Source organism: Labrus bergylta, chromosome 22 (assembly GCF_963930695.1).
Source record: "Labrus bergylta chromosome 22, fLabBer1.1, whole genome shotgun sequence".
Classification (NCBI taxonomy): domain Eukaryota; kingdom Metazoa; phylum Chordata; class Actinopteri; order Labriformes; family Labridae; genus Labrus; species Labrus bergylta.
The window spans coordinates 20,872,767-20,883,028 of NC_089216.1; the positions used below are offsets into that span (position 1 = coordinate 20,872,767).

The window sequence follows — 10,262 nt, forward strand, 5'->3', positions numbered from 1 at the left end:
TATGGATATTTTAAAGCAGTCTGTCTCTGGACTGATGGTGGCAGAAGCTGCAGTCTGCTAGCAAAAAAAAAAATCCTCTTAGATGATTTCAAATAACTAAACTAATCATTGCTTATTAATTCCAAGAACAGTTTAAGACAAATATTGTGTCAAAGATAAAACAGGATTTAAATCGTTTCTTTGAGTGTAACAGAAAGCTAGAGTGGGGATCTAAGGTCTCTGCATAAAACATTGTAATTCTCTGAAGCAGAGATATGACTTAAAGATTTAAGAAACATGAAGACAGACCTAATTCAGTAATATTTTATGAGCTGGCCTCACACACTGATACAACTACGGATCATAATAGCTTTTTCTTGATGCAGGGCGTCAAGTTCAGCGAGCAAAAATGCTCTTCAAACGCTCTTGTACCAGGATTGAAAAAAAAAGCTCTTTTCGATTACAGTACCGATCAAAGATGAGGTCACGATGAAAGAAGGCAACACGAGTAAAAATCTGAAAGCTCCTGAATCTTTCATTGTAAAGCATCAGATGGAGCAGCAGGCGGACGATGTTAGGTGAGACGTGCCGAGCACAACAGGTCAAGTTGATTGAGCGACAGAGTGTGCATAACCTGTATTCATGTTAAGATGTGTTTCAAACCATATGTTTTTCATTATGTATTGTTGATGTTTCTCAGTTTCGCAGCGTATAGAAGGACTGATTGCTGCAGCAGAGCAGTGGAAAGTGATAGCATATGCAGTCCCTTTACTGTGTGGGTGAAAACTCCACAAGCAAGTGAATTAATCCAGCGCTGAGGCTTAAAATAATATTTTCTTAAAGTAGGTAAAACAGTCAGTCAGTTGGATCAGTTTTACATTTCCAAATCTCTTGAATCACTTAATTCATACTCATGGAGTCATTTTTTTATTCTATCAACTTCTTTTAAACTTAATTCTTGAAAGAAAATCAACATTTACTGGAGTTGACTAAACTCTGCGGTAAAAGTGAAGTTTAAAGATCCCATGTGGACATTAATGACATCCTCAAAATGGGTGTTTTCCTCTGTGTGTGTGTGAGTGTGTTTGCTCATTGTGGAAAGCACCTCTCCAGTAAATGAGGCCCAGCGGATTAACTTTAGACAGCTACTAGATGGCCTGCAGGTGTTGCAGCTCAGCGTGTGTGTTTGTGCACGCTTGCACTATAGAGTGTGTATTCCCGTGGCCGATCGGTTTGCTACTCTTTAGCGTGCGTGCTCCCCTGCCGTGCGTCTGACAGCGTGTGTACATTAAAAGGGGGAGGGGGGGTGCACTCAGACGCCTGTGAGCGTGATTACACTGTGTATACCATGAGATTAGTGCAGACAGCTTTATGCGCAGGGCCCGCCATAAATCCCCCCCCCCCCCCCCCGCCCGCCACAGAACTGAACACCGCCATCGTTTATTATTCCCTAATAGATCGCTCCTCTGCTGCCTCTCCTCTGCTTCCCGCTCACACCAGGTTGTGGTTAGCTCAAGGACAAAACCCCCACAGAGGATGGAGGAGGTCAAAGTTGATGTGGAGTTTGGAGTAAATCCTCCACGCTGATTTAATTTTTTTAGTTTATTTTTTGTGCTCCCTGCCAACTCCAGTGTCCTTCCTCTCTCCTTTTTCTTAATCCTCTTTCTGTTTGTTTTCTGCTCTTGAGCATCATTTCTCCACACCATTTTTTCTGTTGCAATCTGTCCCACTTCTTGCTCTCTCTTTGTCCTTATGTGTTTGTTTTATCACTTTTAAATCCCACCTCTCTTTGTTTTTCGCATCTTTTTTTTTTATGTCTTTGTCACAGACTCAGCGCTTCCCTCTTGTCTGCCCTCCCTTATCCCCCGCCCCTTCATATTCTCATGTTCAGACAGACATACTCTCGCACACACACCCTCCCTTGTCTCCCCCCCCCCCCCGGCGGCTGACTGCACCTGTGTGCCTGGGCTTCGGCCTGGACATGGCTCGGGTTGCCGCCGTGGAATCTTGGAAATGTTGGAGCTGTCCGATATGCCGCCCAGAGCAGGTACAAGAGCAGACAACATGCAGATGGACAAGAAAAAAAACCCACATAGGTCAAAAAGCACGCGCAGCATCTGGGCTGCATGAACAGGCATTTTAACTCTCTTGCATAACTGCAACGTTTTGATTTATCTTCAATTCTATTGGGAAACTAAAAAACATCTTCTTTGTGGTTTTTTAGTATAAAAAGTGTCATTGTTGACAGCAGCATTTAAAGAGTGGTAGAACGGAGAGTTGAGGAGTACGTGGAGGATGACGGGAGGGTGAAAAGCAGGAGGTGTAAGAGGTCACAGGGGGGGGTCATGGAGGCTGACACTTGAGTCTTCTCAGCACAGCTCAGGGGTCACGCTGGAGCGACACTTGGGTTGAGAAAATGATGTTTCTTCCCTCATAAAAGAGCTGCGGAGAAAGAAAAGAGAGGAAAGCTCCATCCCCTCCCCCCCTCACTCTCCCCCCTCAGTGTCACCTCTGGCCCACTCCAACCCCCCACGCCATGTTTCAAAGTGTGGCCACATGAATGGACCTATTGTTAATGGCTGAGAAAAAAAGGAGAAGGAGGGAGAGGGAGAGAGTGGACAGCAAAAGAGATGAGGGAGAGTGAGAGAGAGAGAGAGAGAGAGAGAGAGAGAGACAGACACTCAGACAGAGACTCTCTCAGAGTAAAATGCAGCCAAAAAAGAAAAGAGTAAAGGGAAAACGTAGTAGTGCCAAAGGCTGTGTCTGAATGGGATGATTTATTTAGATGTGGTCACAGATGAACTCCATAAAAAAGTCCACCCCACTCCACTTTTCTCTCCTCTCTCCTCCATCGGAGCAGCAAACCTGACCGTGCGGCTCACAAACTACCCGTTTTAGTTTTTTTTTTAAGCCTGGACTTTGAAAGGTAGATTTTAAAACAATGTGTGAATCGTTGTACATCACCATATCTGCTGTGTGAACGCAGCCTCGGTTTGTAGACTCTCATTGTCACACAGAGGAGCGTTAAAGTGTGAACGGTGAGATAAATACACACTCTTATTCTCTCTCCACCAACATGATTGGATTGCAACAAGGTCTCCCTTTACCCTGTCCTGTTTACAGTGCGCTCACACAAGCTATCATTCACTTACACACACACTAGGTTAACTGGGGTTAACTCTGCAAATCTGACACCCTGAACATGCCGCATATCAGAAAATTGAGTTCTGTTGCAGGAATTTACTGGATTTTTTTTTTCCACCATCCACCATCCACCATGCCTCTCTCGTCTTTCTCTACATTTTAGGGTCTTTTCCTTCTGTTGAGTGTTCCCTCTTTGTGTCTGTCTTTACTTTCTTCTTGTGCTCCACCTTTCTTTGTTGTTGCCACAAACCTTCCCTGACATGTTCAATATCTTTTTTTTTCCACCACCCCACCCTCTCTCTCTCTCTCTCTCACTTCACTGATTTCTCTTTCTTTCTGTCTTTTTTTTTTTGAGCAGTGCACCTGCCCGATGGCATTTTACCTCAACAGTCATATCGTCCTCTCTGTGTGTGTGTGTGTGTGTGTGTGTGTGTGTGTGTGTGTGTGTGTGTGTGTGTGTGTGTGTGTGTGTGTGTGTGTGTGTGTTTGCGCTGCCATTCTGCAGTGCAGCTCGACTGTGACTCAGGGTACCATCAGATACCACTCACAGAATGCGTCATGCAGGAAGCAAAAGGTGCTTGTTTTTAGAAATGTGTGCGCAATTGTCTGTGTGTGTGTAACTGTGTGTAGCATGTGTGTCGTCAGCGTTAATGTTTAGGGAAAACTAAACCTGTGTGTTTGGATGTGGGTGGATGTATTTGGGCAAACCTTTTTTTGTTTAGCAGAAGGGCATTTGTGTGTGTGTGTGTGTGTGTGTGTGTCTGTGTGTGTGTCTGTGTTTGTGTGTGTTTAATAGATTTTTCTGTTTAGGTTTTGGAGCAGAAGCCTCAGGAACCAGCAGCATGTTTACAGTTCATACTCTATAAATGGTGTGAGTGCCTGTGGTCTCCTGTCTGAGGCCGAGAGGAAGGTGAAAAATGTGTGTGTGTGTGTGTGTGTGTGTGTGTGTGTGTGTGTGTGTGTGTGTGTGTGCGTGTGTGCGTGTGTGTGTGTGTGTGTGTGTGTGTGGGTGTGTGTGTGTGTATGTGTGTATGTGTGTACGTGTTGAGTGAAGCTGAGTGCCTACCTCTCCAGTCTAAGTATTGCCTGATAACCCCGAGTGACCTGGGTAATGAGAAGTGGAACAGTAGCTTCCCAGCAGGCCTCTGGGCCCGCCTCAGCGAAAGCTTTTCCGCCGCTAAGTCTGCTTTCTCAAGTTCCCCTCCGGTGTACGCCGCCAGCCAAAACACCAACAGATAAGGCTTACATCTCAATTTGCAGCAGGTGTAAGGCTGTTAGCGCGCCGTGCTAACAGATAGAAGTTGAGGGGGTTGTAGTCGGCAAGACGCAGCTAGGTACAACAAACGAATCTTTCTAGAAACACTTATAAAAACGTCCAGTATTATCATCCCCCTTATCACACAATGTCTCTTTTAGACAGCGAGCTCAGCCTCTCTCTCCAATTATCACTGGCAAATATTTGTCTGCCAAACATTTGCTTCATGTAAGCCTGTTTTATCTCATCTGAAATGTAGCCATGCTAACAATGTGGCTCTCAAGATGACAAAGATGCGTCGTCCAGTGTTTTGCTTCACAACCACAGCAAAACTACTGATGACTGATGTTTTGATTAATTCAATGTACAAGTTATGAGTGTAACTAAGGCACATGTTAATATTAGCATGCTAACAACCTCTATAATATGCTGTAAAAACATGCTGAACAGTAGTTTACGTCTTGAGACATGGGCCTGTAAGCATGTTAGCTAAAAACACAGCTGTGCTAAAAGCCATTGGTGAGGCTTTAGTCTTGTTGGGTGTTATTCAGGACAACTTCAAGGCTAGCACCCTTGGGGAGTCATAGAGCCTTTAAAGGGGTGACATGCATGGACAGTGGAGAAAATGTGAAGCTGTTTGAGCTAAGTTTGACTAGCATTTCCATGGATTTTACTCATTGATCAGCTAAAACTGCTGGAGTGGAGTTTCAAGTCATTTAGCAGTATAGAATATAAATGGTACAAAGTTGCATTTTGGGAAATGTTGGATGCAGTGTTTTTAAGAGCTTCACTTCAGGGATTATTAAGAGGCTAAATAAATCAAGGGACACTTTAATTAAATTCTGGTTCTTTAGTTTTCATGTGGAGCATGTAGCACCATGCCTGGCTCTCAAAGCCATGACCAATTAGAATTATGTATGAAAATGAAAGTTGTGTGTTTTTTTTTTAGATGAAGTCATTGAATAGAAATCAGATCGGTCACTCTTACTTTGTATAATTATAGGCGTGACATTTTGTCAGCTTTCCAGTAAAGCTTTAGAAACAATAGTAATTGTGTGTATCACAAATGAAAGTGTCGCTAATGACACAGCAGAGGGAATTTTTTTTATGTCTATTTAACGGCACAGTTATACAAATGTAATTTCTCGGCCTGTTTCTGCGTTTGTGATCCTGTATTGTTGAATTCTTTAATTGGTCGAACAGTTGTCTGACAGCAGAACAGAGAGAATAATGAAGCGGGTTTGAGTGCTGTGACTCCCGAGTGTTCATGTGGATTTGTTGGAAGCAGAAAAAGCATCTCGGTCAGGGGGGGTGGGGGGTCGGGGTGTGACTGAAAATGTGCTTCTTAACATTTTTTGGCATTCGCTTCCTCCCACTTTACATCAAAGTGTCATTCTGCATTCTGGGACGATGTTACTTGATGAGAAAATCCAGAAACTCTCCTCCCTCTTTTTAAAAATATTTTCCTTATATAAACACTTCTCTTATCTCTCTTAGTGGTGACATTTGTTTTAACTCGAGATAAAGTCACTGTGGATGTGCACAGACTACTTTTTTAGGTTTCCCCCGCTGTTAGCAGAGCATGCTAAGGCGGAGAGTTAAAGTCATCACAAGCCTCGGGACCGAAGTTGATAACTCACAGTATTTGGCCCTTATCAGTTAGAGATGGCCCTGTGCTGTGAGGGGAATAACAGCGTCTGAGTCATTTGTTGAGTTTATGCCCCTCTGACTGCTGCGTTTCATATTCTCTGCTCTGGAAAGCCCTCAGTGGGCCCACCAGTCCTCCAAAACCATACTAGAAAAACACTTTTCATGTCTGCTTCTTACTGGTTATGCACCTGAAGTCATTCCAAATTTCAATGTGAAGACGTCCTTTAACACCATTAAAACCAATGCTTCCAACCAATACTAATAGCTGCATTGAAGTATAATCATTTTGAAATAAACCATGAATATTCATTAATTTGTTTGATATTTGAATCTCTTAATGCTGCGTGTTCTTCCATAAATGACAGGTGTCAAATCGTCCCGGTTAAGTGATAAACAAACTGCACATCATTCATCTGCACGTCAGAAGTGGATGACAGACTTACATCAAAACAGCTCATTTGCAAACTAATTAACTGTGCGCACCTGAATTTAGGAACTGGCAGCTTCATCCCGCTGATCTGCAGCAGTTAGTTTGTCTTTCTGTTCCTTCCTCTATGATCCTGCCACAGTGCTCACGTCCAAGTATGAAACAGACAAATGAGAGCTGAAGGAACATTTGCATTGCAGCTAGTTTGTTTAAGATTTATAATGAATGTCTTATAATAATAATTATAATAATACATTTTATTTAAAGGCGCTTTTCAAAACTCTCAAGCTCACCTTACAGAGCAGAGATAAAAAACAACAAAGTAACAACACAACGATAAAATTAACATTAAAAACACAAAAAACACAAATGTACAGGATATAAAGGAGTTATGAGACCGGATGGAGAATGATCAGACTGAATGTTTAAAAAGATGTGATTTGAGATGAGATTTAAAAAATGGAGAGAGGGTGGATATTACAGATTTGTGGTGGGAGGGAGTTCCAGAGGTGGAGGGGCAGAGCGGCTGAAGGCCCTGGAGCCCCATGGTGGACAGGCGGGCGGGTGGTGCACTGAGTTGAATGGAAGAAGACCTGAGAGTGCAGATGTGTGCATACATCACAACTTTTGTCTGCAGCATTTTTTGTTTAGCAGTGACCTCAAGCGAATGTCAAGCTTTACATTTAAAAGCAGTGACGTTCCTGCTCTTACGCTTGTTGGTGTGATTTTGCAAACATTTGCCATGTTTTGTTCTAAAATGTAAACTGTAGAGGGTTTTTACTATATATCCCTGAACTGGAGGTCATTTCTAAGTAGCTCACAGGGAGAGGCATATATAAATGTTTTTCTTCAAATCCCTTTTCTGCTGTGGATTGGTGCTTATGTTTCCCTTGTGGATCATCAACAGGTGGTAATATTTCCTTTGCTTTTTTTGTTTTTTTTCTTCGTCCTTCTCGTGGGTTCAACAGGGGATTTCATGAGCGTGTGCGGTAAAAGATTTAATTCCGCAGCCCCCCCTCTGTAAAGGCACCTGTTCCATGTCAAGGAGAGGAAATAAGAAGTAGGAGATATAAGAGGTGTAGAGGACCCATCTGTTACTCATTCACAAGCAAGGCCAGGTGGCTGTGAACTGGTTTTTTATTGCTGTTTGAGGAGTCAAAAGACTTTTAATTAATCATTCTTTTTCTTCTTCTTCGCTTTCCAGATTCAAGGACGATAAGGGCTACGTTCTGTACCCTCAGATCGGGGACCGGCTGGACCTCATCTGCCCTCCGCTGGACACCGCCAGGTCCACGCCCGAGTACGAGTTCTACAAGCTGTACCTGGTGTCGACGCGGGAACAGGCGGACCGCTGCGAGGTGATGGGTCCTCCCAACATCGTGCTGACCTGCGATGAGCCCATCCGGGAGCGCCGCTTCACCATCAAGTTCCAGGAGTTCTCGCCTAACCTCTGGGGCCACGAGTTCAAGAGCATGCACGACTATTACATCATCGGTAAGTTGAGGGAGAGGAAGGAACGCTTGGGATTAGAGGACGGAGAGTGTGTGTGTGTTTTATGGGCATGTGTGTTTAGCTTTTATTGCAGTGTGTGTATGTGTGAGTGAGTGTGTGTCTTTGTTGGGGGGGTATGTTATGATTGCATGGCTGATTTCTGATTGTGCTTGAGTGTGTTTGTTTATTTCTGGGATGATGGCGATGATGGGGCGGGTGTGTTTTGAGTAATTAGGTTTGAGAATTGTGTGCTATCCGGTCCGCGGGTGGATACAGTACAGGACGTACACTGTAAAAAATGACCAAATGAACCCGTTGTTTTATGGAAATGATGACACATAGCTGTACTTTTTTTGACTTTTTTTGAACTAAATCCACTTTTTCAACTTTGTCGGATAAAAAAACACTTCTGGGGATTTTTCCTTCTTAAGCTTACTTTAAAAAATAGTTTAATTTGTGTCATTTTTTGTAGTGTGTCACTGGATTTTTCCTTCATCACCACTTGTGTGGGATCTTCATGTGAATCTGTCATGTGAATTATGGTTACATTTACGCTTAGTGTTGTCACATGATGTGTGAGTGTGTGTGTGTCATTGCTGTGTCTTTGTCCTGCCTGGCTGCCGTGCAGGCCTCGGGGCCTGTTTATTGTTACTGCCAGCCTTGCAGTGACCGTGAATGGCGCAGCACAGTTTGTTTTGGTTTATCCAGAAGGCTTGTTTGGAGTTAGGCTGTGTGAAGACCTGTTGAGGTCATCAAGGCGAGCCAGGCCAAGCGTTTGTATGGGACGGAACAATCTGTAAGTAAAGGTTGCGTCAACCCGAAACCTGAGGGTTGTTTTTAAATACAACCCGAGCGCCAGGAGCGTTTAGCGCTCACAATAGGAACAGTGCAACAAATGTTAAACACACACACACACACACACACACACACACACACACACACACACACACACACACACACACACACACAAAAACACACACACACACACACACACACACACACACACACACACACACACACACACACAAAAACACACACATTCATGTATGCACACTGTCTCGCACTCGCACACATTTCCAATACAAACACAGGCGCTGTAAAAACACCTTGGGAGTGAGAGAAAGTGTGCAGGAAACACAGAGAGAAAAAGAGTGAGAGACCCTGTTCGATTCCCAAAGCTCTCCTCCCACGCACCTGCAAGCTCTATTCACTCAGGTGTGCAAATGCTCTTTTCACTTCTTTTCATCTGCCATGTAGGGGGAAAAAAAAACGCCTAAAAAAGATGGAACGAAGAGAACAGGCAGGAGGAGGAATACTGGGACAGAGAGAGAGAGAGAGAGGAATAGAAGATCTCTGCAGTGTGTGATGTCCCTCATGACTTTCTTGTGTTCTGTATTTGTTCGACAGTTTCAGTTTTTCATGTTTTTCAAGCAAGGTGAGGCGCTGGGCATATTTTCCAACACACACATATTTCTCTTAGATTAGATGAGAGGGGTAAGATAGCATTTCAAGGTTCAGTGTGCCACCATGAATGTATGCGTGTGTGTCGTTTGTGCGCACCGCTATGATGCAGGAATTTTTTGCCTGATAAGTGCGGAGGAAGGAAAATTAATGCAACCTGATACCTGCTGATACCCGATTTCACTGAGTGACAGATGTTGAATGGCAGCCACATCAAATATGGCAGCGAGAAACAGGTGCTTTGAAATTTTAAAATCCAATTATGCGCAAGGAAATCTGTTAAAAGATTTTGTTATTCCATCATTTTTTTTAGTGTTGTGCAGATGGTGTACTGTACACTTTAGTAGAATTTTATTATATATTTTTAACACCATGCATCTGTCTCTACAGTTTCTTTCATGCATTGCACTATTATATACTCGATGTTATAACATGTAATGTGCACTGAACACTTTCTTTAATTTAGTTGCAGGTATGTTTTAACAAATTAGACGACCTCATAATGTAAAATTATTTACAGGTTTTTTTTTTTTTTTTTTTTTTTTTTACATCTAGGCATCTATGCAATCTGGGGCATTGGATAGCTTAGCGGTTATGTTGCGCGCTCCATGTGCAGAGGCTGTAATCGTCATTGCAGTAGCCGTGGGTTCGACCCTTTGCTGCATGAAATCCCCCACTCTCTCCTCTGAGCATTTCCTGTCATTCTTCAGCTGTTCTATCAAATGAAAAAAAGCTCAAATTTGCCCCAAAAAATAATGAATGCGGCCCTAAATTCTGGAGAGCAAAACATACAAGTGCTCGCTGTGAAGTACAGAAATTTGCAGTTGTACATCAGTAATTAAAAAAAAAAAAAAA

At 43.1% G+C, this 10,262-nt stretch overlaps 1 protein-coding gene across 1 annotated transcript in view; it reads left to right on the forward strand.

Annotated features, from left to right (window-relative positions):
• The window catches only part of efnb3b (ephrin-B3b), a 92,844-nt gene that overhangs the window by 36,433 nt on the left and 46,149 nt on the right, over positions 1-10,262 (forward strand). The window contains exon 2 of the mRNA XM_020642780.3: positions 7,660-7,949. Coding sequence (XP_020498436.1) covers positions 7,660-7,949 — 290 coding nt within the window. The remainder of the gene's footprint in view (positions 1-7,659; positions 7,950-10,262) is intronic.